The sequence below is a fragment of the Vicia villosa genome, linkage group LG7 (assembly GCF_029867415.1).
Source record: "Vicia villosa cultivar HV-30 ecotype Madison, WI linkage group LG7, Vvil1.0, whole genome shotgun sequence".
Taxonomy (NCBI): domain Eukaryota; kingdom Viridiplantae; phylum Streptophyta; class Magnoliopsida; order Fabales; family Fabaceae; genus Vicia; species Vicia villosa.
In genome coordinates this window covers 83,563,466-83,591,423 of record NC_081186.1, presented here as the reverse complement: position 1 = coordinate 83,591,423, position 27,958 = coordinate 83,563,466, and the positions used below count along the sequence as shown (strand labels likewise).

General features: G+C 33.8%; 2 protein-coding genes and 1 long non-coding RNA gene across 5 annotated transcripts; 2 read left to right on the top strand and 1 right to left on the bottom strand.

Annotated features, from left to right (window-relative positions):
- The first annotated feature begins 6,963 nt into the window (after nt 1-6,963).
- LOC131617636 (putative serine/threonine-protein kinase-like protein CCR3) lies at nt 6,964-9,780 on the top strand. The gene has a single exon (XM_058888894.1). The coding sequence runs from the start codon at nt 7,084-7,086 to the stop codon at nt 9,496-9,498; it is 2,415 nt and encodes an 804-aa protein (XP_058744877.1). The 5' UTR covers nt 6,964-7,083; the 3' UTR covers nt 9,499-9,780.
- Nucleotides 9,781-11,918: 2,138 nt separating this feature from the next.
- On the top strand, nt 11,919-13,994 carry LOC131617635 (uncharacterized). 2 transcript variants are annotated; one of them, XR_009288639.1, is made up of 6 exons: nt 11,919-12,234; nt 12,333-12,444; nt 12,992-13,113; nt 13,223-13,340; nt 13,481-13,562; nt 13,701-13,994. It is a non-coding gene; the product is annotated as an uncharacterized LOC131617635 (long non-coding RNA). The 2 variants fall into 2 exon arrangements; XR_009288640.1 differs by having other exon boundaries at nt 13,478-13,562.
- A 9,013-nt stretch (nt 13,995-23,007) lies between these two features.
- LOC131621019 (phosphoinositide phospholipase C 2-like) lies at nt 23,008-27,446 on the bottom strand. 2 transcript variants are annotated; one of them, XM_058892220.1, is made up of 9 exons: nt 26,913-27,446; nt 25,602-25,798; nt 25,358-25,493; nt 24,990-25,235; nt 24,666-24,898; nt 24,356-24,473; nt 24,001-24,153; nt 23,826-23,912; nt 23,008-23,728 (listed from the first exon to the last, which is right to left on the bottom strand). In XM_058892220.1, exons 1-9 carry the CDS (start codon nt 27,216-27,218, stop codon nt 23,435-23,437), a joined length of 1,770 nt encoding a protein of 589 aa, XP_058748203.1. In that variant the 5' UTR covers nt 27,219-27,446; the 3' UTR covers nt 23,008-23,434. The 2 variants fall into 2 exon arrangements, with proteins under 2 accessions (XP_058748203.1, XP_058748204.1); XM_058892221.1 differs by lacking the exon at nt 26,913-27,446 and adding an exon at nt 26,019-26,410.
- Nucleotides 27,447-27,958: the final 512 nt, after the last annotated feature.

Sequence of the window (27,958 nt, the reverse complement as noted above, 5' to 3'; positions counted from 1 at the left end):
AAGCTCCTAGAACTTGGTATGAGCGCCTAAGTGGCTTTTTAATTAAGAAAGGATTCACTTGTGGTACCTGTTCTGGGCTGCCCAGAAGGCCTGCCCAATAAGTGAGGCCCAATATTGAGAGATATTGAGAACTACACAATAGAAAGTACGACCTTCATACTTTTAAGCATAGACGATCCCATCCTCTAGCTCATCATACACTGTACAGATTAATCATATGGTCCCTAGCATGATATGTTGCATTCCACATGAAGCAGGTATAATTGTCTTTGTTATATAAAGAGAATAAGGAACCATTTTATTGGTAATTTAAATCCATTCTTATTATTCATCATTTATATTTTTTCACTAACTCGGGCGTTGGAGTGCTAACCTTGAACGCACACCCCCATACCTTTATACCAGAAGTCTAATACCCGATCCATTTCACATTTCTGGTTCCCTCACTCCCTTTGTGAGAACCAACTTTTGAGTTCTATGAACTTTAGCAAGAAACCTTCATTTTTACAATGAAGGTTCAGATGTTGGTGACTTAGCCATCGCATCCAATTGTTTTAAATAAGACTCCTTAAACATTTATTTGAGGAATATCTCAACTTCTCCCAATGTTTCAACCTAAATAATCGTTTGGCATAGCCAGACTTGCTAATAAACCTCTACCTCAACCTTTGATGTTTGCACTAGGGATGTTACATGGTCTCCAACTACTATAGGAAAACTTATGTGTATAAGGAGAGGCTGATTTGAGGAGTAGAAGGAAAACACTGGTTGGACAGAAAAAGTGGTTGGTTGGACGGTGAAATATTGGAAGTGAGGCACGGAGTAAATAACAAGCTTAAATATGAAATGACCAATATGATTTATATGGAACATTAAAAGGTTTTCTTCAAAAGAAACTTCAAAAAGTAAACAAATGAGAAGACTAGTCTTTTAAAAGATGAAAAGACAAAATATAATAAACTACTCCCTCCGTTTTTTATTATAAGTCGTTTTGAAAAAAACGTGTATTTAAATATAAGTCGCTTTACAATTCCAATGAATAATTAATGTTATTTTTCCTATTATATCCTTAAATATTTATTATTCTCTCTTTTCAATTATATAAATTTATCTTCCACATGTCATTAATGAAGGATAATTTTATAAAAACCTTCATAATTTCTCATTTTCATACAAGAATTATTATTTTTCTTAATCTGTGTGAAAAGTCTAAAACAATTTATAATAAAAAACACAGGGAGTAACCAATCGTTAGTTGGTCCAGTGGTGATTGGCGCTGGACTTGGTAGGTCGAACCACGGTTCGATCCCCCGCAACTACGATTGGGAGGGGGCTTGACCCATTTGATGTCAGAGCTGATCATACCCGTGATGAATTTTATCTGCGGGTACGGATTTTTTTGCCATCCCTAAGCAAGAAAACATTACAAGGTTGTTGTGTAGCTGTTCCATATCGAACTTTAAATAGGGCACCAATGGTACACAAGGAATTTCCAATTTCTCTCCTACCTCATGGGAGTGAGAGGCACCAAACTCTTTCGCCTAACACGTTAGAGAGAAAAGTTCCTCATCTAAATTGTTCCTTGGTTCCCGATACAAGATAAAGAGAAATATTTAAAGTAGCTTCTCCAATAGCAAAGTAGAAGAACAAAGGAGAATCCAATTGTCTACTCATATTCTTTACGCAAGTATTTTTAAAACGCTAATATGACATGACACAATGATAGTTTTCTATTTTTACACGATTGTGTAAAATTATTTTACACGATTTATATATTTATTAAACTCTTTTTTAAAATAAAAAAGAAGATAAATAAAAGCACTTGTTTGTCTCTGTCAATACCACCTTTGGGTCCTACAACCAAGTTCTGGAATTCTTACTACTAACAAACACAATGCAAAGCTTTTCAAGAAAAAACAAACAAACTGCAAAAGTTCCGCATATTTCATTTTTTTAGTCGTTTTCTCGCTTTACATTCTTTTGCAAAAATCGTGTTATTTAATTTGAATATTTGATTCTGCGTGTACATCTTATATTTGAATTTCAAAGATCACAAAAATTTAGTATCATACCTTTTTAAAGAGATTCATGAATATTATTAAATAGGCTACATAATTAAGGGACGTGTGGTAATATATTATTTAATATTTTATTTCTTAATTTATAGTCTGTTTAGCTGATAATTTATAGTTTATGATTGATTGTTTATAATTTATAGTTGATGGTTGAGACTAATAGCTCATAAATTGATTGAAGTGTTTGGCAGAATTAACCGTTCAACTAACTTATAAATGTAAAATGATATAAAAGATATTTAAAATTTAATTATTTAATTTTAAATTAAAATAAATTATAAAAAATAAAAGTGGATATTTGTTAAAATAATAAAAATAAAAAAAGAAGAAAAAATGATAACCTATAAGTTATAAGATAAAATGTTATTTCAAAATAGCGTCTGAAAAATAAATTATAAACTCAAAATTGTGTCTTGCCAAACCAAACTTAGTAGATCAATTTATACAAAATAAAAAAAATATTTTATTAATTTAAAATACTTTTAAAATGTGGTCAATTGGTTTCAAATTATAAAATAACTTTTAAATTAAAATATCTCAAGTTAAAATAATGGTTTTTTCTTCACCCACCTCCTAACCTTCTTGCTCACCCCTGGTGAATTTACCACAATACCCCTTGTTTCGGAAGTTCATTTTCAAAACGGTACTTTTTTTTGGAAAAAAGGTGTTTTCGGAAATGAACTTCCGAAAACGTGTTTTTTTTAATATAAAATATTGATTTCGGAGATGCATCTCCGAAATAAAGTCACTTTTCAGAAAATGTGGTGTTTCGGAAGTTCATCTCCGAGCGCACCCCCTTGGAGGAATTCGGAAATGCACTTCCGAAAATAGGTCTGGACAGAAGAAAATGAACAATTCGCTTTATTTAATCGGGTGAAAATTACAACGATAATATTACATAAAATTAAAGTTACATATTGTTAAACACGGGTAGGTGGGGATGAGAGAGTGGTGGGGAGAAAAAAAGGCTTCCAAATTTCAAAAGGTTTATTTATTATTTTAATAAAAATACGTACAACTGAAAGTAACAAATGACGGAGGAGGTGTAACCGGAGCCGAAACATATGACGGAGGAGGTGGATGTCCGGAGGAAGAAGACCCGGAGGTACGTCCAACGCGAGACAAAGGAGCCAATCAATGTAAGCTATAATTTATCATTATCATCAGGGAACGTCATTACAAAAAATCAAGAAAAAAATCTTATTATTTTTAATCTTGATTTTTTAGAAATGACGTCCCCAGATGATAATGATAAACTATAGCTTACAATGATTGGCTCCTTTGTCTCGCGGTGGACGTACCTCCGGTTCTTCTTCCTCCGAACATCCACCTCCTCCGTCATATGTTCCGGCTCCGGTTACCACTTCCAAAAACTAACATGATAAATCCAATACAAATACACTGTGCGATACAATCCGAAATCAGAACAAAACAAAACAAAAACATGTTATTCTGCCCGACGAGTGTTACAAAATACACATCAAACAAAAAAAAACACGTTATTCTTCCCGACGAGCGAACTCCTCCGAATGAAGATAATTATACCAATCCTCATCCCACTCAGTCTCAGAACCATCAGCGTTGATCACGACTCTCACGCCTGAAGACTGAGCTTGAGCATCCGGGCCCCGGGCCCCCTGGGAACGAGAAGTAGAGCCGGTCGAAACCTTCTTCTTCTCCTTCACCTCCTTCACCTCCTTCACCTCTTTCACCTCTTTCTTTGAAGAATCCTTTCTTCCCTTAGCGCCCTCTCTAGAAGACATGTTCCTGTAAACAATTGAAATCGATTAATATGCGAGACAAAATAAAAAACAAAAAAATTTGAACTTCTGATATATTTCGGAAGTTCATTTTCGAAAACTGGGATGAAGGTGTTTTCGAAAATGAACTTCCGAAACACCCCTGCGATGCAATTTTCTGCAACTTCCATGGCAGACCCCTAAATCAACCTTCAAACCAAATCAAAATGCTTCTAAACAACCTAAATACTACTAACAACCTAGCCATATATCATTTATGCAATTAAAACCCTAAATAACATGCATTTGAATAATAGATCTAAAAATTTCAAAACTTACAAAGTGTTAGGATTGAGGGCTTTTGAATGTTGTTTAGCAGTGTGATTGGAGCCTTGATGCAGCTTTGGAATTCTGTTTGCACAAATTTTCGCCTCTGTCACTTTTTGTTTTGATTTAGGGTAAATGATTGGGGGAGGGGGAGTGTTTTGATAAATCTGCAGAAATCGCAGTATTTCGGAAGTTCACTTCCTAAATAATTGTTTCGGAAATGAACTTCCGAAGTAAGTCAATTTTTTTAAAAAAACACGCTTTCGGAAATGAACTTCCGAAGCAGGGGTAGTTTTGGTTTTTCGCAGGAGGTGACCACCCATAGGAAGGTGGGTAAAGAAATTTTCTAAAATAATATGTAACATGGCAAATAAAAGACAAATATTTACATTTTGGTCCCTATATTATAATTTTTTTAAGTTTTGATCTTGATCCCCATTTCAAAATCCAAAATTTAAGTTTTTTATTTTAATTTTTTAAAAGTTTAGTTTTCCATTTCATTTGATTAAAGTTTTTATGATGTGATTGCTCAATTGAAGATGTTTCATAGTTTAATTGGAAAAAAAAAAGTCACATTGTTTATAATTATTTTTAAAATTTTTTATTTTAAATATATAATGAGATTAATTGTTATGGATTTTCAGTATAAAAAGTTTTATATTGTAAATCTATCATAATAAAAAAATTTGAATTTTAAAATGGAAGTCAAAATTTAAAAAAATCATAATATTAGGATAAAATTTTCATTTAAGCCAACATAAACAAAACTTGTAAATTCAAATTTTGTAACCCTTTAAAACCGAAAAGCTATACCAACATAATCGAACTGACACAATGTTTAATTAATTAATTAACACAAAAATAAAAAAATAATACTAATTTGCAGCAGTATTTGTTTTATTTTATGGTCAACACCATGAAACTCAGTAAATAACTTCCGTTACGTCACGTGTGCTTCCAATTGATATTAAGAGCACGTGCTCTTGGCGTGTTCTGCGTTACTATAATTTCACAAATATATGTTCATCAAAAATATAATACTAATAAATATTTGTTTGGCAATCATCCAATTTGGAAATTTGTTTTAGTGTTAAACCCTTGAATTTAATATAACATATTTTTAAGAAAAATCGCATTGTCAAAAGTTCGTAAAGGAATTATAATTTATGAAGAATTAACACTACATACAATTTGTTCGGGGGAACAGCTCTGGCATCAAGTGGGTCAAGCCCCCAGCCCCCTCCCGATCGCAGTTGCGGGGGATCGAACCGTGGTTCGACCTACCAAGTCCAGCGCCAATCACCACTGAACCAACTATACTCCCTTTTTGAATAATTTATTATAATTAATACACTATAATTTTAATTGGTATAAAAAGAATTTTTACCACAATCAATTACAAGTGTTTAATGTGAATATTTAACTTTTACTTAAATTATCTTTAAAGTTTTATTTTTATCTCCAATTATCTTTAAAGATTTGAATATGAAAGATTGTGATAAATTGAATGTCTAATTTTTTTTCTTACACTAAGGCTCATTTGTTCAGTAAAAAATAATAAATTAGTTAATTGTTTAACATTCTAAATACATAAAAGATTGTATGTTTAATGTATTGAATATATTAAAAAAAGTTAATTATTTATATTTTCAATACATTGAATTGAATAGACATATATTTATTAAAAAAAATTATCTCTTAAATAATGTTCAATTTACCTTTTCAATACATTGAATCGTTAATTTTGCCAATGAATTCAATTAAGGGTCATGCTAACATGTGCCCTTAGGGCACATGTTAAGATACTATAATTAGAAAAAACTAAATGTAATTAAATGCAATAAAGTTATATTTAAAGTTCCGAAACATTGAATGCACGCGTTTCAAGAAATTTATTCTATAAATATCTAATTATCTTGGGTCCTTGAGGCACATGTTAGCTTTTCCCTTCAATTAACTTATCAGTTATCAACCATTAACTATAATCATTAAGGTACCATCTCGTTAGCATTTTTCAATTGTTTTTGCTTATAAGTAATAGTTGATGAATAATAGTTTATTGATTATAGTTAATGATTGATGATTGATAGCTAATAAGTTAATTAAAGTTATTAATAAAATTAATTATTCAACTAACTTATAAATATAAAATAACACAAAAGATATTCTATACATAATTATTTTATTTTAACTTAAAACAAATTATAAAAAATTAAAATAAATTTCTATTAAAATAATAATAATAAGAATGAAAGAAAAATAATAATAAATTATAAAATATAAGCTAAACTATTATTTAAAATAACGTTTAAAAAATAAACTAATGAAAAAACTGCTATCAAACAAATATAAATTTATAAATTATAAGCTAAAATGAATTACAATTCAAAGTTTAAAATCTTACTCTTTTTTCTTCCCAAAATATATGATTAGTTTATTACTTTCAATTAATATATATATATATATATATATATATATATATATATATATATATATATATATATATATATATATATATATATATATATATATATATATATATATATATATATATATATATATTAGTCAGAGTGAAATAGTCAAAGAATAATTCAAAGTAAGAGAGACTAAGAGTAATATTTTTCTTGAATACATTTTTTTAATCAATAATATTTATTTATTTAGAAAAAAACTATTACTTTTGACCGAATTATACCTAAATTATCAAATCAAAATTAAAAAAAATGAAAATAAAGAAAGTTTCATTACGAGAAACCAAACGCATCCTAAAAATAGGAAACAAAATCAAACTCAAATCAGCTTCAAAAGTTCAAACTTGAAAATTCTTGTATCTAACGTATCACACAGTACATTACAAACTGAAACACCTCTCTCTCTCTCTCTTCTCTCTCTCTACCAATGAAGCATCAACGACGTGAACTCATCACCAATCCAACCCTTACATGAAGACCAATTCACTCTCCTCCGTCATCTTTTCATCTCTCACCCTCCTTTTCCTCCTTTCTTCGACACCCACTTCCAATGCTCTCGGCTCCGGCACCACCCTCGCCGTCGTCGACTCCACCGCCACCGTCTGCGGCATCGTCTCAGCCAACCAATCCCGCAACATTGTCTGCTACCGTCACGGCCGTCTCATCCCCGCCATACCTGACGTCTCCTTCTCCTCAATCTCCGGCGGGAAAAACTACTTCTGCGGCATTATTTCCGGGAACTACAGTATTCTCTGTTGGGACACTGTTTCATCAAACACGACTTTTCAAAGGAGAAGACTTTACTATAATGGTACTGTTCTATACGAGAATCTCTCTGTCGGTGATTCCCATGTTTGTGCTACCGTGGTTAACCTCGGAACGGTGTCGTGTTGGAGAATCAATAAAGGTTTTGTTTTGCCATCTGGGTTTGATCAATTTTCGTTGATAACTTCTGGGTTTGGATTCTCTTGTGGAATTTTGAAGGGAAATGATTCTGGGTCGGTTCGATGTTTTGGGAATGTGAATGGATCAATAGCTGAAAAGATAGAAAATGAGTTTATGAATGTTTCTATGGTGAGTCTTGTAGCTGGGGAGTCACATGTTTGTGGATTGGATTCAATAGGGTTTTTAGTTTGTAAAGGAAGTAACAATTTTGGTCAAATTAATGTTCCTGATCAAGATAAGCCTTTGGAGTATTCTGATTTAGCGTTAGGAGCTGAACATAGTTGCGCTATTAGAAGATCTAATGGTTCTGTTGTTTGTTGGGGTGGTAGAGGATTGTTTTCTGTTAATGCGACAGAAAGTGTTTCTTTTGAGGTTATTGTTTCGGGTTCGAATTTTACCTGTGGACTAACAACAAACAATTTTTCGGTTATTTGTTGGGGTCCTGGTTGGTTTAATAACGATTCGGGTTCGGTTCTTAAGCTTCCTTTGCCTCCTATTCTTCCAGGTGTTTGTGTTCAATCTTCTTGTAGTGAATGTGGTATATATCCTCATTCTCAGTATTTGTGTTCTAGTTTTGGTAACATTTGTAAGGCGAAACCTTGTTGGCCTCAAATGCAGGTTCTGGCGCCGCCAGAGGGAGAACCACCGTGGCAGCCGGGGTTGCCTGTTTCGAGTTCAAAAGCGTTGACAAAAGGTTTATTGGCATTTGTTATTGTTGGATCAATTGGAACATTTGCTGGTTTTTGCACTGTGGTTTATTGTTTGTGGACTGGTGTTTGTTTTGGTAAGAAGAAAGTTCACAGTTCAGTTCAACCGACCATAACTAGGGCTGGAAGTTTCAATTGTGGCGCATTTTCGAATTACAGTCCGCCTTCGAGAGCGTCCACTATTAGGCGACAGAGTTCGAGGATAATGAGGCGTCAGAGAAGCGGAACTTCATCGACAAGACAACCAGATAAGTCAGAGGAGTTCACTCTTGCTGACCTTGTTACAGCCACCAACAATTTCTCACCTGAGAACAAGATTGGTGCTGGAAGCTACGGTGTTGTTTACAAAGGTAAACTCGCCGATGGCCGGGAGGTAGCAATCAAAAGAGGCGAAACTGGTACAATAACAAAGGTTTTTCAAGAGAAAGAGAGCGCGTTTGAGTCTGAATTAGTCTTTTTGTCACGTCTGCATCACAAGCATTTAGTTAGGCTAGTCGGTTTCTGTGACGAGAAAGATGAAAGGCTCTTGGTGTATGAGTTCATGAAGAATGGAGCATTGTATGATCATTTGCACGACAAGAATAACGTCGACAAGAATAGTAGTTTACTGAATACTTGGAAAATGAGGATCAAAATCGCATTGGATGCTTCTCGAGGAATTGAGTATCTCCATAATTATGCAGTTCCATCAATAATTCACAGAGACATAAAGTCATCAAACATTCTCATTGATGCGAATTGGACAGCGCGAGTATCTGATTTCGGATTATCATTAATGAGTCCTGATTCAGATCACGACTACATACCAACGAAAGCAGCAGGAACGGTCGGATACATTGATCCCGAATATTACGGTCTAAATGTATTAACATCAAAGAGTGATGTATACGGTCTCGGAGTAGTTTTACTAGAACTATTAACAGGAAAAAGAGCTATATTCAAGAACGACGAAAACGGAGGAACACCGGTGAGTATAGTTGATTTTGCAGTGCCTATAATCATGGAAGGAGAAATAGCGAAAATTTTGGATCAAAGAGTCGAACCACCAGAGATGAATGAAAAAGAAGCAGTGGAATTGGTAGCATATACTGCAATGCATTGTGTGCATTTGGAAGGAAAAGGTAGACCAACAATGGCGGATATTGTAGCGAATTTGGAACGGGCTTTCACTCTTTGTGATAGTAGTAGTCATGGCAGCATTTCAAGTGATACAATCTCTGTTGGATCTGACTGATATCAAGTGGAATGTCGCGGGTTCGAATCTGCGCCCCTACTGTTGTCGTCAGATGTCTCTGTACAGCTATCAACTGAGTTGGCTTAACAAAACCATAATTTTTATTGATTCTTTTTTGATGAATTTATATATGAGTATATTCTTGGGATGTAAAGATTTAGAAATGTGATCTAACATGTTAGGCTTTAGTGTTGAATTTTGTGAACACTAATAGTCACTAAGATTGATCATTTACAATTTACAAATTTTAAATTTCAAATTTTCACAGAAGAATTTACTGCATTTATAGGGCCCGTTTGTTCTGGCTTCTTTTAAAAATGATTTTTATAGTGTTATCAAATTTTGTGAAAAATTTTTTTACAAAGAAACTTTTTATAAAAGCTTCAAATAAAAAATTTGTTTGAATATTTATTCTTAAAATGTGATTTTAGGTATTTCATCTATTTATGGGAAAAAAATTTGAATATCAAAATTTCAAAAAATCACTTAATTTTGAAGCTATTTCAAATAGATTTTCATAAAAATCATTTTTGAAATACAACTTTTTGAAAAAATTATGATTTTGACTAAGTTTTGGTCTTCAATTATGTATGTTTATGTTATAGGATGTCAAATTAAGTGTTTCATTTTAGAAAAAACGAATATAAAAAAACTTGTAACATTTTGAAAAACGGTTTTAGAAAATCTATTTTAAAAAATACAAAGAAAAAATCCATTTTTTTAAAGTTGAAACAAACTGGCCCATAATCTGTGTAACTAGTAGTATCATTTGTGCTTTATGCATGTGTAGATTTTGTTTTGAAGTTTTCCTTTTGTCCATTGGTTTGGTCTACAAGCTAAAGCATTGTACTTGATGTTACTTTTAGATTAGAACATTGAAAAGGCTTAATCATTGAAGGTAATCAATTGGAAAAAAAATTCAGCATTATTTTGTTTACATTAATGCAAATTTTTACGAAAACGGATTTTCTGTCTTAATTGTGTTATACAATAACCGATTTTGATTGTTCGAATCTGAATCTTTAAATTTAAGATTAGATTATTTACAAATGACTTTGTAAATGCGTGATTAGAACTATCTGTGATTAGAACTATCTGATCTCTATATTGTCTACTTTTATTAATGTACAAAATAAGAATTAAATTTGAGAGGTGTGTGAAAGAAGAGGAAGGTAAGTGATGTGTGATCAAAGATTGACTTTTAGGGCATGAGAATGAATACCATGCAAGTACATCCTCTTTCTATGTTGTTACTTGTTTGAGTAGTTGAAGTTGAGCCAAACAAACACCATAATTATAATTAAAACTTTTACTTCTTTGTCACTTTTCTATAACCTTCCATCATTGAAAAATAGGCATGTTTGGTTTCATTTTTCTATTGATAAAACGGTGCTGACTTCTATGATAGATGCAATAAACGGATTGCACTACTAGAAATACACGATTTACCTGCGGAAATTATTCCGCAGGTATACCTGCGAATTTTCCTGGGATATTATTAAATTAAATAAATTTTCCTGCGGATCAATAATTAGTAGGAAATTCCGCAGGTATACCTGCGGATTTTACTGCGGAATATATAATTGAACCAAAACATCTCGTTACAATATAAAATCCGCAGGTAAGTTCGCAGGAATGTTTTCTGCGGATTTTGCTGCGGAACTCTGTTTAAAGTAAAATCAAACTATTATACAAAAAACCGCAGGTAATTCCGCAGGAAATCTTTCTGCGGATTTTGCTGCGAATTATTTTGTAGTTTTTTTATTTTTTTAATTCAAAAAATAATATAAAATATTTGTCTTGTAACATATAAATTTTATTATTCTTTTTCAAAAAAGCTTAATAGAGTTAAATATTCTTTTAAAATAATAATAAGTTTTCTTTAAATGTAACTATAAGTGTATCCTTTTTTTTAAGTCTCATTTAAAACATAATTTTATATATTTTATAATCATTGATATTTATAAAATTATTGAAATTTTTAATCTTTATTTTTTTATTCATTACTTTTATAGTGTTTTTTAATTTTAGTTTTATTGTTATTTTTAAAACTTTTTTAATAAAATTAAAAGTATAAAAATATATATATATATATATATATATATATATATATATATATATATATATATATATATATATATATATATATATATATATATATATATATATATTTATGTTATAGAATGTCAAAATTAATTTTTGTATTTAATAAGAAATAAATTAAGATACAATCATTTAAATCTATTTTATTATAATAAAATAATAAAAATATAGTTATATAGGAGTATCATATAATTTGGTGTATTTCAATAATAGATATAAAATTTTAAAAAGTAAAATTAAAAAAAAAAAAAAAAGATAAATGGAAAGAAAGATTAAGATACTCATGCAGTGACCTAAAAGTGCAGCTTACACAACAATAAAAAAAAAAAAAAAAAAGCTAAAAATGCTTCTTCGGTGAAAGCAAATGACTTATTCAGAAACGCTTCTTCGGAGAAGCACTTTTTCTCACGGGAATTGTCTCAAGCTTTCGGTTTCTCTTTTGTGCGACACTCTCTCAAACTCATGCTTTCTCCCTCTCAACTCTTACACAACAACAACTACGACGCAGATTCTCTTGGTCTCGAATTGGTTGGATTTGGATTTCAGAACTGATTCGAATTGTTTTCGACTCAGGATTTGATTCGCTTTGGGGGTTCAGATTCTGTTTGTGCTCGAAATTTCAACTCAGAGCAGGTTAGTTTTGCTTCGTGATTCTTTGCATTTTTACGGTTTTTACTCCATTACGGGTTATGCTACAACTGATTGTGATTCAATTTCAATATAAATTTCAGTTTGAGTTAAAGTTACAGCAAGCATACGATATCATAAAGCTGAGAATGGAGGAATGCTTACCGGTTGAAGCGACGAGGAAAAGAAAATGCAGCTTTCAATCTTGCTCACAAGGTATTCGATAAAATGTCTCACTGGAATTTTTTCCTCTTTTTGCTTTTATTTTACTTTTGATTTGTTGCTGTTGTGTTTCTTACTTGCTATTGATGTTGGTTTGCATATTCGCATAGAATTATCGTCGTTATTACCATTTCGTACTATTGCCGATGAGAAGTAATTATTGTTCATTGGAATACAATTTGTAGGAGTAATTATCGTGCTATTGAGCCCTTTTCCAATTGATAGAACAGGATAGTGGAAATTCTAATTAATTTTCCAATCATTATAGTCTAAATGGACATTAATAAATTTGTTGCTTTGCTTTCATTTCAAATTTTCAAGTTAGTGCCTTCATGCACCAACGAAATGATAAACATTGAAGATTATTCCCACCGCATAGAAAAGTTGCATGTCGTACTATACTTTATAAACAACTTATACTTTTTTTGTGAGTGTGCATTGCAGCAAATTAATTCTGGTATCATTCAGACTCCTAGTTCATTAGGGGGTGAAGCTTTCAGGTCAAGGTTAAATTGCTCACTAATGTTTGATCTAAATATAGTTAAATCCTAGGTTTTTGGGGACTCCTCCACCTGGATGGAAGCCTGGAGACAGCATTTCACCGGAACATGTTACTAGGAATGAGCTCAGGGAGATAAGGGAGGAAATAATTAAGTTGAAACGGTATGGCTAATTTCATCCGTCTTTTAATGATTCATTTCAATCAATGATATTATTGGTTATTATTCAATTAGTTCTGATTCAATGGTTGATTTTCTTGACCTGCAAACAGAGATATGCTGGATCTCAAATCAAAAAAAGAAGAGGAAGCCTTGGCTATTGTGGTTACTTCTAGTCCTTGTTTGTCAAGTGTGAACTATAGGGACTATGATTCTCAGGTTTCTAAGCAGGTGAGGGGAAGCACAGGAGGCCCATCTTATTGCTAACGACTTACATGAATAGTTTATTTGGGATTGGAAGAGTCACATTACATATTTAGAGTATATAACAGCATCCACTTTTAATGCTTTTTCTATCTTTCATATAGCAGGAGATTTATGCTGAGCTGGTTCATAAAAAGGCTAGAGTTGAAGAACAGCTAAAAGAAATTACTGACTTTGAATGACATGGAGGTAACATGAATATTTAATTGAGTGCTCATTGATGGAATGTTTTCATTGTCAAAATATTAATGATACCTTCATTAAAATAAAATAATAACCATGCAAGTACTACTCTCTTTGATGTCCTGAAATCTTTCCATACTACAGCAAGCTTAAGCATGAGACGGCGTACAATTTTAGACCCTACACTTGTCCTTATGTCGGATCAGAATGCCCCGCTGCAGGTGATATTAACTTCCTCGTTGCACATTTGAGGGATGATCATAAGGTCGACATGCATACAGGATACACATTCAACCATCGTTATGTGAAGTCAAAATCACATTTGAGCATTTGGATGTGCTGCTAAGCCTTTTTTTATGCCAGAAAGTATAATGTTATTAATGTTTGTTTTGAAAAGTCACCATTAATTAGAAATTATTATTATTGGTTTTATCATAATTGGTGGTTCATGGTTCATACGTGATATTTTCTCGCAACTTGAATTCCATTCATTTATTTTTCTCTCATGTAATTATTAATTTGGTTAATTTATGCTTATTATTAACTTTTAAATTATATTAAGTTATTTATTTAGATCTTAATTAGGATAAATTGGTCTTATTTTATCAATTAAAATTAAATAATTTTTTTTTAAATTCAAAACTTAGTAGCTGCGGAATTACCTGCGGAATGTATTTCCTGCGGATAATATTTCCTGCGACTTTACCTGCGGATTTACAATTACCCACAAAGGTTTTAGCTGGGGACAAGAAGTGGCAGGAAAATCCGCAGGAAACGGGTTTCCTGCGGATTTTTAGCTTAAATCCGCAGGTAAATCCGCAGGAAAAAAGAGTATTTCTAGTAGTGTTGGGTAATGCCAATTAGTCTTTCTAATTCTATTCACACATCATTTTTAGATAATGGGGCCAAAAGTAATGACCATCACATGCTTTGAGTTAACATCTTGTGTACTACTAGTATTATTTTTTTTGTTTTAACTTATGGATTCTCAAGATGATCAAATTGTTGAAGAATGTGATGAGATGTAAGTAAAATCTAACTAAATTTTGAGAATTTAATTTGAATTTAGATGTGGTTTTTTAGAGTGATATTATTCAAGTCATTCTTTTATTTTATAGTTCAAAGATGAAACACTCTCAATTGGCTTAGGGTTCAATCTTTGAATGATGATGCGTATGAAAAAAAACATATGTTAAAAGATATCGAGTATTAAATGAATTTGATATATCTTGAGAAATATTTTAATTTACTAAATATGGAACATCTTCAATATGATCAAAATTAATGACACATGATAACCAATGGGCCATGAGCCATAGGCCTAATGGGCCCTTATTATTATGATGATGAAAATGACTGTATCTTTATGTAATTAGTGGACGGTCAGCCACTCTTAATTTGTTTATTCATTAAACAATATTGGAAGCTTTTCATTAAACAATATTGGAAGCTTATAGCCTTATAGGTCATCAAAACTAGCCAACCCTTGATATAGAAAAGTTTATGAAGAAAATGACCAAACCAAGGTAAATATTTCCTCCGTTCTAGAAAGAGTAATTCATTTGTAAAATAAAATTGTCCTAGAATAAATAATTATTTTTAATGGGATTCTTATCATTTTACATTCAGACACACTATTAATCTTGATTTATAGAAAAATTACAGGAGTTTTTCTTACTCTAGAGGAGTGAGGCAAATAGATCCTTTTTATCTCTTACTTTTTTGCGTTGATGAAGATGCACTTAATAAAAAGTTATCCATGTTAATAGATTATAGTAAGTTGACATGAATATCAGTTGGTAAGACAACCATTCTTAGCTCTACACTTTCTTTTGCATTTGACCTTATGATATTTACAAAGCAACCAAGAAAAATGTTCAGGTCATTAATCAAATTCTTCAAGAATGTGGTCAGAATTCTAGTCAACATATCAGTACAACTAAAAATAAAAGTTATATGGTGGAGGTACTTTTGGGTATAGGACGAGGCACATTGCATATATGATTGGATTAATTGTGGTACTTACACCATTTAATTATCTTGGAGTTCCTATATTCAAACGTAAGCCTAAAATTCACCATCTTCAAATCATAGTATATAGAGTATTGGTCAAGCTAGCTATTTGGAAAGGTCACCTCCTTTCTATGGTGGGTATAGTTTAATTGGTCTAGTCAATCATACAAGACATGCTTTTATATAGTCTTAGAATTTATGGATGGTCAATCGATCTTCTTAACAAATTAGATTCTTGCACCATAAACTTTGTGGGGACATGTAACATAGATAGTAGAAAGTTGATTACTATATATTGAAAGGTTATTTGCTCACATCTTTTTGAATGAGGTCTTGGTTTGAGAGATATTAAGACAATACATAAAATTTGTTGTTCATCTCTTTGTTGAAAGTTGTTGAGTATCAATAATCAATGATTTTCAATGTTTATTAGTAGACACTTCAAGCACAAAAAATCAATCATGCATCATATTTCTTCTTCAATATGACATATCATTAAGTATTCATGTTACTTTTTGAAGGAACATAGTATATGGCATATTGGTAATGGGTAGAACATTGATTTATGAACTGAAAATTAGTTGGGATATAAAATGAAAGATTTACAATTAGTATTGCTAATGGATATTCAATTTATACTACTCTTAAGGTCAATTCAATTATGCAAAACATCAATTGAAATATTCCTCATGACTTATCCATTTTGACTTATCAAATTGTAGAACTCATTTGGATAATTAACCTGTATTTGATAATACTACTGCTAATAAAATTATTTGGAGAGGATCTGTAAATGGTTATCTATCAAATTCCAAAGCACAATAATAATAATAATAATAATAATAATAATAATAACAATAATAATAAAAAAAATTATACAATAGAGACAGTAAATTTTTAATGTGAAAAACTTACGTCAAAATGGGAGGGTAAAAATCAAGGGACCTAATCTAGTAAAATCTTCCACTGTGTGAATAATGGATACATAAAAGTCTTCCTAGTAACACTAGGGCATAACAACGTTCACCAATAAAAAATAAGGCTTAAATGCACTTTTGTCTCCTAATTTTATTTATTTTTTAATTTTTTAGTCCCCTTTAAAAAAAAATTAGCTTTTTGATCCGTCCATTCAACATTTCTTGGATTTTTTAGTCCCCCTTCAAATTTGATTAGTTGGCATTTTAATTTATGATGTGGTATTGACATGGCAATTATTATGTGGCGCCACGTCACACAATTTTGCCACCCCTTTTAAAAATTATATTTATCATTTTTAAATTCTAAAATTTTATCTATTTATATATATTATTATTCCCTATTATTTATAGAAATTTTGGAATAATTATAATGTAAATAACCTAAATTATAAACAAAAGTTGTAATTGAATCGACACCCTTTGCATTGCACAAGTAATCTTTACCATCCGAGCTGCACTGAATTTTGTGTAGAGTTCTCCAACTTTATAATGTAAGAACAATATTTTTCCCGTATATATTTTCTCATTCATTATCTCTACAAACCTTAAATTTCATAATTTTTTTTGCATAAGCTTCATACTGATCTCACCATCCCTCCAATTGATTTATCTCTTTTATCAGCTCCAAATCTTATTTTTATTTAAGTTATGTGCTTATTCTAGACTTTTCTTTGAATTCAATACTATGTCTAGAGTTCTTCCTTAGATTCATATATCTATATTTTTCTCTGAAATCTTTGATGTTCTGAGTTGTCCAGTTGATCAAGAGTTGGTCCAAGTTCAGTTCTTTGACGTGAGGACTTTTTAGTAGTTGCAATAGAAAAAAGATTAATAATTTAGATGACGAAAATGAAGGAAATAGGAGAAAGAAATCACAGAAACACATCATCAACTACTAGTGAATGCTATCAGAGTTAAATAAAATAGAGCACAGATGTGGATCCATTATGTAGTCAACAACTTATTCTTTTTTGGAGTGTGGTAATTGATTTCATGGAAATGTACACCGCTTGTTTTCATCTTTGTCTTTGTTGTATGTAATATCTTTGATGAAGAATTGTCCATAGGGTTTGACTTTGTTATGAGAAATTTTCACTGTTGGTTTTCATCTTTCATCTTTGTCACATTCCGCATAAGCAAGGAATTATCAAACTTGAGTTCATAACCAATTGTAGTTGTGAAGGTGGAAGAGGAGAGTTTGAACTAGTGTTAGAGTTTGGTGAGCGGGGGGACATAATCTGCGTGGGCGGGAGGGTACCGGTAGCCCTAAGCCAATCAAAGCCAATGAAACATCCTAGGGCGAAGGAATTAAAGCGGTGTGTCATACCCTTAACACCATAGCAAGAGGACTCTCCAGGGGCGACGAGACGAGCTCCGCCCGCATAAGATACGCCCGTTAGGTCCTGAGTGTAGAAAACCTCCGTGAGATCACATAATACACTTATCCCATGGTTATCACCATCAAATGTGAAGAATTGGAGATCAAAAGAGTCTTAGTCGACCAGGAAAGCTATGTCAATATACTGTATAGGGATGCCTTTGAGAGACCATGTCTTGATCTCGAGGACTTGAAGCCTTTCAAGGGATCTTTGGTCGGATTTTTAGGAGAGCAAGTGCAGGTGAAATGGGTACCTCACCCTAAAGATTATGTTCGCAAAGCAAGACCACGCCAAAGAGATAAAGGTTGAGTATTTATTCATTGACGCCCCCTCTTCATATAATATGATTATTAGGCGATCAGTCTTTAACCAGCTGGGAGCCACTTTGTCTACATTGTATTTATGCATGAAGTACCCGCTCCCCAATGGGTGAGTAAGAGATGTTCGAGGAGATCAGGAAATCTCCAAGAAGTGTTATGAAGAAAGCCTTAAGTTAAAGAGGGACCTTCCAAAGGCGAGGGTAAAAAGAGCCAGCCATGGGATAACGCTGCATGGTGAAGTTGGTGAGAGCAAGGAAGCTTCCCATCCATCCACACTACGTGATGAACCCTGAAATCAAGAAGGAATCCCTTTTTCTCTGGAATCGTTTATGCAGTCATTATATTTCTATTATTTATTCATGTAGCTATTTTATCTTTTGTTATTCACCTAGCTAACATTTTCCCATATGTGAATATTAAAACTCTACCGATTGAAAAGATAAGTTGTTAGTTGGGATACACTCTTTTCCCTCTGCACCTCCCAGGAAGCGAGGGTTTTTAATGAGGCGTCTCCTTCTTATTTATCTATATCTATTCGTTATGTCTATGCAAACAATCCAGACATACGAGGAATCCTATCGACAGAGGCAATTATATTTGATGGATCCTCAAGGGAGGATCCTTGTTGTCCGTAGGGGCAATTATATTTATTGGATCCCCAAGAGAGAATCCTCGCCATCCATAGAGACAATTATATTTGTTGAATCTCTAATGGAGGATCCTTTCCATCCATAGAGGAAATTATATTTGTTGGATTCCTAAGGGAGGATTTTTGCTGCCCGTATGGGAAATTATATTGGCATGATCTCCAAGGGAGGATCCTTGCCTCCCATATGGACAATTATATTTGCTGGATCCCCAAGAGAGGATCCTTGTCACCCATAGAGGTAAATATATTTGTTGGATTCCCAAGAGATAATCCTTGCCGCCCATATAGGCAATTATATTTAATTTGCTGGATCCCCCAAGGGAGGATCCTTGGCATCCGTAGAGAAATTATATTTAGTGGTTCCCTAAGGGAGGATCCTTGCTGCTCTTAGAGGCAATTATGAATGCTAGATCCCCAAGAAAGGATCCATGCCATCCCTAGAGGAGACCATAGCAACAAAACATCTTAAGTAACCTAGGAAGGGGCCACATTAGCAGTAGTTAAGAATTCCGTTTCAAAAGGGGAGGAAGGAACCAAAACCCCAAATCATAGATACTAGGGAGGTGAAGGTAGAAGTAGGGAGCAAATGGATCACTAAAAGTATCCATGTTCGCCCTCTCATCCTTAGAACAATGCTCCATGAGCTCGCTCATTCATCTCTCGTCCTGTGCTAGAAAATTGATGCCATTACAAAACTTGCCGACCATGTTCGTAGTAAAATATAAAGAGGCTATGTCTCACACGTGGACGAACATGTTTTTCCTTACCATGATCGATGAAAGTAAGGTTCAAGAAAATGAAGTCTAAACACATAAATTTTTTGAAAATAAGGAAGAATAAGTAAAACAATGCTTCAAAAAAATATATAGAAAGGCCAAAGAAATGTGTTTTCACATTCATCCAATAGGTTAAGGCCATAAACGGGAAAATCTTCATGCCTGGGTGCCACGTGGGATTACGAAAAGCTAATTTGTCTTCCCAAAAAATTCCATCATGAGGTGCATTAAATTATACACATGCCTCTTCCCCTCAAACACTCAATGTAGCCAAAATGACTGACATTTGAGTTTCTCAACAAACATCATGTCTTTCTCTTCTTCCCCGATGTTATTATTCGTTTAAAACCTTTATTTTATTTTGTTAAGTTGTTATTTTTATATAAAAGAATTTTAAACCCTTTTAAATTCTACATGGGCTAAAAAATGAAACTAAGCTCAATTTCTGTTTTTTTTTCTTTATTTCTTTTTCTTTTCTTTGTTTTTTCTTAATAAGTGTGTCTCACTTTAAGAGTATTTACCCTACACAGACCAATACTATTAGACTTGATAAGGTATAAATGAAAAAAATCCAATTCCTACCTAAAAATAATATAAGGTCTCATAATACTTTCAACTTACAAAGTAAGTTTTATTATGATGAATTAATTCTATAATAAAAATATATTATGTAGATTAAATACATTCATTACTCAATGAATCTAAAAAGAAAATATTTGCTTATAATAATGGTCAGGGAGTATCATAGTCTATTCGACATTCGTTTGACCACTTGTTATCAGAATTTTGCTATTGAATCGTGGTCAAAATATTTGGATTTTGATATAAAGGTGTTTACTAAGAGTCCAACGAAAGATAGTAAGGGGATTCATAAGTGAGGAAAATAAGCCAATTTTATAAGGTTTTTTCTTTACCCACCTCCCTATGGGGGTCACCCCCAACGAAAACCCCACTTTATCCCTGCTTCGGAAATGCATTTTTGAAGTATTTTTTTTTCTAAATTTTCCCAGACTTCGGAAGTTCTCTTCCGAAAACACCAAAGGGGGGGGGGGGTTGTTTTTGGAGATGCACTTCCGAAAACACCTCTTTTTTAGATTTTAGTGTAATTCGGAAGTGCATTTCCGAATTATGCAGAAGTCTCTTTTTTATGATTTTTCTAATAGTCCCGTATGAAAGATATATTGCACGTATAATATATACAAAACGAAAAAGCCGAACAAAACAAATGACATATCAACGTAAAATATGAATATAATAAATAAAATTCAAATAATATATACAGACCGAGTCATAGTGTGCGAAATATATAATCCGAATACAAAGAAAATAAACCCGAACCCCTACTGGGTATGCCTAACCCTCTCTCCCTAGACCTCCTCTGCCGCCTGTATGCCGCCGCACGGCCCGCATCAGTGACGATCCTCTCCATCACGGCGACTGCCTCTGGGCTGCCCTGATCAACGATACCTCGATTCAACGCGTCCCGCCCAAGCATCTCTATCCGCTGGCAGATCGGCAGGAGATCAATAGCGTGGTCATCCTCGTCCTGCTGGTTCTCCAGGATCTCCTCGCCATATCTGGCTCCATACCTAGATAGAGCGCCATCCACTCATTGGCTTCGATCCTCTGGATCCGGGAATGGTCCAGCAGCCTCCCTCTGATCGGCAAGTGGAGCAGACACTGCACATCGTGCAAGGTGATAGTCATATCCCCAACCGGCAAGTGGAAAGAAGACGTCTCCCTGTGACACCTCTCCACAAAGGCCCCCTGCATGCCGTGGCTGATGGTGGTATACCCCGTCATGCACAGCCCACCTAGCCCTGAAGCTGTCACCACGTCGTTAAACCACTGCGCCTCTGGTTTAAAGAGACTGAAAATCTCCCGGGCGTGGTTCACCTGTTTCAAAGTTTGTCTCTCCTGTTACAACAAAAACAAATAAAAAACACTGTTAATTAGACCGTTAAGAAAATGTTGAATAAACAACTAAATTAAAAACGGTTAAATAATAAAGTCGGGCAAATTATAAAAAATACATCTCCCCCCAGATACGTCGAGCGACGTGGTCGTGGTAGGTAATCAGCAAGGTCGTGTCAGTGGGCCCTCCCGGGTAGCCCTCCTCCTGCTCCTCCTCCTCCCCGTATGGAGGGTCAACATCCGGTACCTCCTCCGCCTCGTGGTATGTAACTGCCTCCTCCTCCTCCTCCTCCTCCTCTCGTACCTCCTGCTGTCGGGAAGAAGAGACCCGAGCCAGACGACTCCTGGATCCAGATGTGGATGTACCCTTGTCCATCTGCACGGGTACTCGCACACGACGACCCCGTCCCTGCGTCGACGCCAGCTGCGCCGCCCGCTCGCGTCTAACCGACGCTGTCTGGGTCTCTCTCCCCTGTCTGATGCGTGCTGGGTTGCCTGCCATGTTCCTGAAAACAATTGAAATCAATAAGAATGCGAAACAATTGAAAAAAAATTCAATTCTAGACCACTTCGGAAGTTCATTTCCGAAACTGGGAATGGAGGTGTTTTCGGAAATGAACTTCCGAAACACCCCTGCGAAGCAATTTCTGCAACTTCAATGGCAGACCCCAAAATCCAACATCAAAACTACATTTAGTCATTCTAAACAACCTAAATAACAGTACCAACCTACCCCAATATAATTTTTGCAATTTCTAAACACCCTAATAGAGATTTGAAGCATAGATCTAAAAATCGAAAAACTTACCGATTGAAGAGATTGAGATGATTTAGGTTGAGATTGAGTAGCTTTTGGAATGCCTAACTATAGACTACACACTTGCTTTTGCAAAAATTTTGAAGAGATGAAGTTTGAAGATGATTTAGGGTAAAATGAATGGGGGAGGGGGCTGTTTTGCTTAATCTGCAAAACACGCATTTTTTCGGAAATGCACTTCCGAAATGCTGTTTTCGGAAATGAATTTCCGAAATAAGACAAATTTAAAAAAAAAAAAAAAAACGTTTTCGGAGATATATCTCCAAAAACAGCATTTTTTTATATTTCGAAAATGCATTTCCGAAATACGGGGTATTTTGGATTTTACACCAGAGGTGACCAAGAAAGTAGGGAGGTGGGTAAAGAAATTTTAAAGGGGGACACAGAATTATAAGTGGGGCAAACTTCAGGTTTTTTTATCATTAATATTTTGTAACTTTGTTAACTTGTTGCTGGAGTGTGAACACTGATGTTTGGCCCTACAAGAGTGTGAACACTGATTGGTTTTTAGCACATGAAAACAACATGCTAGTGCTTCCACTTTTTTAATGATTGTAACTAGGATTTGCATAATCTATTTATGTTAAAAAATAAAGATCATGAAACTAACACAACAGCACCATGCTTTTTAAATTACAAGAAAACATAATACCAAAACCTTAAACTTACCTATACATGAGTTATTGTCACTCAAAACACATTTTCATTAAGCCTTACAACACAAACACCTCCTCAAACAAAACAAAATACACAACACAATTTGTTTCTTGAACAATTATTCATGACACCATCTTTCTACTACATTCAATCTCAATTACCAACATATCTTAATGACTGTACAAATTAGTACATCTTCTCCGGTCACTATTATAAACAACTATTCCATTTACAGATTCATTAAATAGCCGATATATATAGTCTATATATAGACCAGATACATAAATTATTTAATGAATATGGAATGAGAATATTTGTTTATAATAGTGATCAGAGTAGTACGTAAATAATGAAAACTAGAATGATGAGAACATAATTAATAAAATTCAAAGCGCATAAGAAGCTTTACAGAGTTGTATTTATCTCCCTTCTGGCTATGAAGTGAAACTGCTCGAATGCCGCTTCTTAACTCCGAAACAGGTAGGCATGTCTGGCCACCAAAGTCGTCTTTCTCAGACATGTCGTACTCGTGGACTTCTATGCGAAGTAGGGCTAGTTCTGGAACGGTAAGCGGAAACTCGAATACCTCGTTCCATGTAGGCAACCAATTGTCCTCTATTGCCTTTGTTTTTTTCATTATACTATCATTCGGGACTCCCGCAATCCCAACCTGTATTTAAATTATCATACGGTTTTACAAATGTTATGTCAGTAGATAAGTTCAAATAAGTTAATCAACCAGACTCGGGTAGAAAATTATAACTTACTCTTGTATAGAAATCGGGAGGTGAATATTGATCGAAGTGTGTATGCTTGAAATCGTAATACCATCCTTCTCCCATGTATACAGTCACCTAAGAGCAATTAGAGTATAATCTTACTATCTTAGTTAATATTAAATTATATACATTTGGATGAGGATGATTGATGAAAAACCTTTACCTTCAAAGTAGTCTTCACGGGTAACTTAGCTTTAGGATCGAATACCTTGTTATCCGGACCGGTCGTTAAGAGAAAATCAGGTTTTTTAACATAACCACATCCTCCATTGGCTCTGAACATACCATGCATCAACCAAAGTGATCTCCCATATCCCTACCATGGAATTGGCCACAACGAAAGCTAACTTAGATAAAGCAATGCCAATTACTTTCATCTTCTCAAATTATTATGAATACCACCGTGTCAGTGTCCGTGTCTATACTCGGTGTTTTATAGGACTATTTTATCAGACGTTCGGTATATTTTGTTAGTACTTAGTAGCTTGAAGTAATGTAGAAGAGGAAGAAATAGAAACCTGCATGTTGAATGCAACCATTTGAGCTCCATGAACCCAACCAATTAATGGGTTATAATTCGACGAGTCAATGCGAGTACCTTTCGGAAACACCCTCAGAATATTCTTCTGAGTAAACCTATAGCAAGCCAACATTGAGGTGAATACAAATTTATTCAATTAAAGACACGTGCACGCAGACATAGACATAAACGTATTCAACAACAATTGTGGTCCTCCCCGACTCGAGGGATTAGTCTCTGCAGTTGCGCGCCGATGACACCAGGTTTCTACCAAAAAAAAAGGACTCCCTAGAAATATTTAACAATACCTGACAATTTCTTTTCCATGAGTTATAACAGCCTTTTCAAGTTGCTGCTCACTTAAACTTATACGCCTCGCTTTCTCCGGATCGACTTTGAGCCATGCTTCTATACCTCCTTTTGACTTCCCAGCATGAATGGCAATTAAACCTTTATATTCTGGAGCTATATGATGATGTGATTTATCCGATTCATCAAGATCTTCCTCGTCGTGAATATCTTCTTTATCCAAATGGACTCCCTAAAGATAGAAATTCATATGCAATTAACAAATTTCCCTAACAACATTAATTGTAGTACAATTTCTATACATGATTGGTTCAGTCTCATACCTTGTAATCGGATATAGAAACACACTTGAAGCTCGGGACCTCCTTCCCCCAAGCTTCATCATCACCCGAAGCCTTTCCATGCAATGAATCATCTTCTTTTTCCTTTACTTCTTTCGTCTCAAGATACTCTTTAGGTGGTTTGGTTGATATAATAATCCTCTTTTTAAGTGATTCCGGAGAAGGAAATTCCTTCAAACTTTCCGAGCCAGGAACAAATAGTATGTCTCCGAACGTTTCAGTGACCATCTAAAAATTTGGACATAATTGTCAAATCTATGAATATGATTGTAAGAGCTTATACAGAAGGACTTATACAATGAGCACTCACAAAAGTATTTTAAATTCCAATACAACTTCAGTTAACTAACCTCAGCTACTTTAGCCTGAAGATCTGGAGTAAGATGGTCTTCTAGCGTTATTACGACCGGATATTCTGATGCGACAAAGGCATGTTCCTTAATAGACCTCAAACATCTAATGAGCTCTACCGGAGTTGTCAGTGTCCTACATTAAAAAAAAAATGTAAGCAATTAGATTTCAAAATTTCAAGAAAATAATTGAAAATAGACGATGAAAGTGTAAACGTCAACATCTTTTAACTGCTACGCTTACCTTCCGTGAAGAACATCAACGTTATCCTTTGAAGCATTAGGCCATATGTCCAACTCAATAACTCTTACACCTCTCTTCAATGCATTTATGATTGGAACGTCGCTGCAGTCACTGCTCAGCTGATTTCCGGTTAGATAGGAATTGTGGCCGGTATATATGAAGTAATGTGACAAGGGTAATGTCATATCATGATGCACCTGGAATTGAAAGAAAAATAAAACACAGATCAGAATAAGAGAACAAGCACAATTAAACAAGAGATTATCATGAAGTCAATGTGATCAATGTAGTCAAGCACGAGATCTTAAGTGGAATCGGTCGGTTTGTGAATGATTGTAAAACTCAGATCATTAGCACGGCACATAAGATCCTATCGAAGGGGAAAATGGTAATTTCATTTATATTATACACACATACACAAAACACGTGGAAATTATACTTCAGGCCCAGCACATATTTTTTACAATCTTGTTAAAAAAGCTCGATCTTGACCACACCGGTGATGAAAACGATCTTTCTCCGACCGTAGTATTCTCAGACATCCTTGGCTTGTAAGATCTTACAATCTTACAATCCAACACTCGACCTTGACTATACTGAATGTGATGCCGTATGGTGTAGCCATAGTTCTAAATTACAGTTGCAATTATGCTTTGAACTTTGGTATAATAGTAAAATGCGGGCTTAGAGCTGATGCAGCCGCAACTGCGATTGCGATGTTGCACAGATCTCTAAAATAGTTATATTGGGGCCGCAATTATGATCATGGACCACAGTTTGGACCACAGTTTAGAGCTATGGCATATCCAATAATAAAAGGGTAATGTCCTATAATGAAATAGAAAAAAAATTTCCACAAAGACCAAGCACAGACACAGACATGAACACTCAACACAAGACTAACACGTCGACACCGAAAATAATTTGAAAAAACTAATGAACTGAATGTAAACATAAGTGTCAGTGTTGCATTGGTTTCCGACACAGACACATTTTTTTCCGAGATGTTGGTGCTACATAGAGTCCTATCCTTCTCAAAAGAAAAAACTCAGATACAACTGAACTGAAATTACTATCTGGTACAAAACCTCAAGCAGAAAATGAAAAGGGTATATAAAACAAAAAGAGTCAGAAAATGAAAGAATATAAACAAGGTACAAAACCCACTAAGAACACCCCAATTGAAAATGAACCAAATCCAGATTCAGTTGACTAAGAAACATAACATTGACTAAGAAACATAACATGGGTCAATAACAAAAAACAAGAAAAAAAAATTAAAAATCATATTTTTATTTACTAACAACTTACCCCAATTGAAGGCAAAATAGAGAGGTTACTATCACTGAATAGAAACTTGAAGAAAGTTTCAAGGTTAAGTCCAGCACCCCTTCGATGAAAATGTTTGAAGCTATCAATGATAGCTTGTGCTTCTTCTTCAGTAGCTTGTTCTTGTTTCTGAACATCAATTAAGAATCTTTTAAGGTTTGAAGCTGTCATGAGTTCATTTTCTGAGTACTGATCAAAAAGGGTCTTGATCTCTTGTGGTGCTTCTGATAAAGCTAGCTTGAATCTTCTACGCCAGCATAAACAGACACTGTATGTTTGTTTTGACATGATGATGATGATGATGATGATTGTGCTGTGTGATTGGATTTGGTTCTAAAGAAACATATAGTGTTGTTTTTGTGTTGGGTTTGAGTTTAATGTTGTTGTTGAGGTTGTTGCTGGCAGTGATGATAGACAATGTGAAACTGGAAAATTGGTTTTGTGTTTGTCTTTTAGATTCTTTTTACAGAGTCTGAAAGGTTGGGTGGGTCCTATAGTATTAATTTTTGCTGAATTTTGGTGCTCTTCTGAACGAAGAAAAGTGATTGAAACTTTTTAAAACAAAATTTTAAATATTTAATAGGTCTATGCAGATATACAAAAAGCTAAAATCAAATTAAAAAAATTAGAGAGGTTTAAACTAAAAATTAGTATATTTTGAAGCATCAATTACATATGTAAATTTAATTTTTATTTTTAAATATGTTCTATATTTAAATTTATTATTCAAGTTACATTTAACTAAACATAAAATGTTGTATACATGTGAATGCACTTTGAACTATTTTTATTTTATTAAATCAATTTTATCAAGTAGATTTCTTTTTTACATCATTTGAACCTATCAAACAAAGGAATGACTACAAACAAATAAAAATTACAGCTATGAGAGACAAGGATTTCTGTCTTGAAATATACAGTGATTTTAGGTAAAATAAAATGAATAAGGTAAATTAGAGATGATATTTATTTTGGAGAAAAAATAATGTGAAAGAAAGTAAATCATAAGTTAGAGAAAGGCAAAAAGT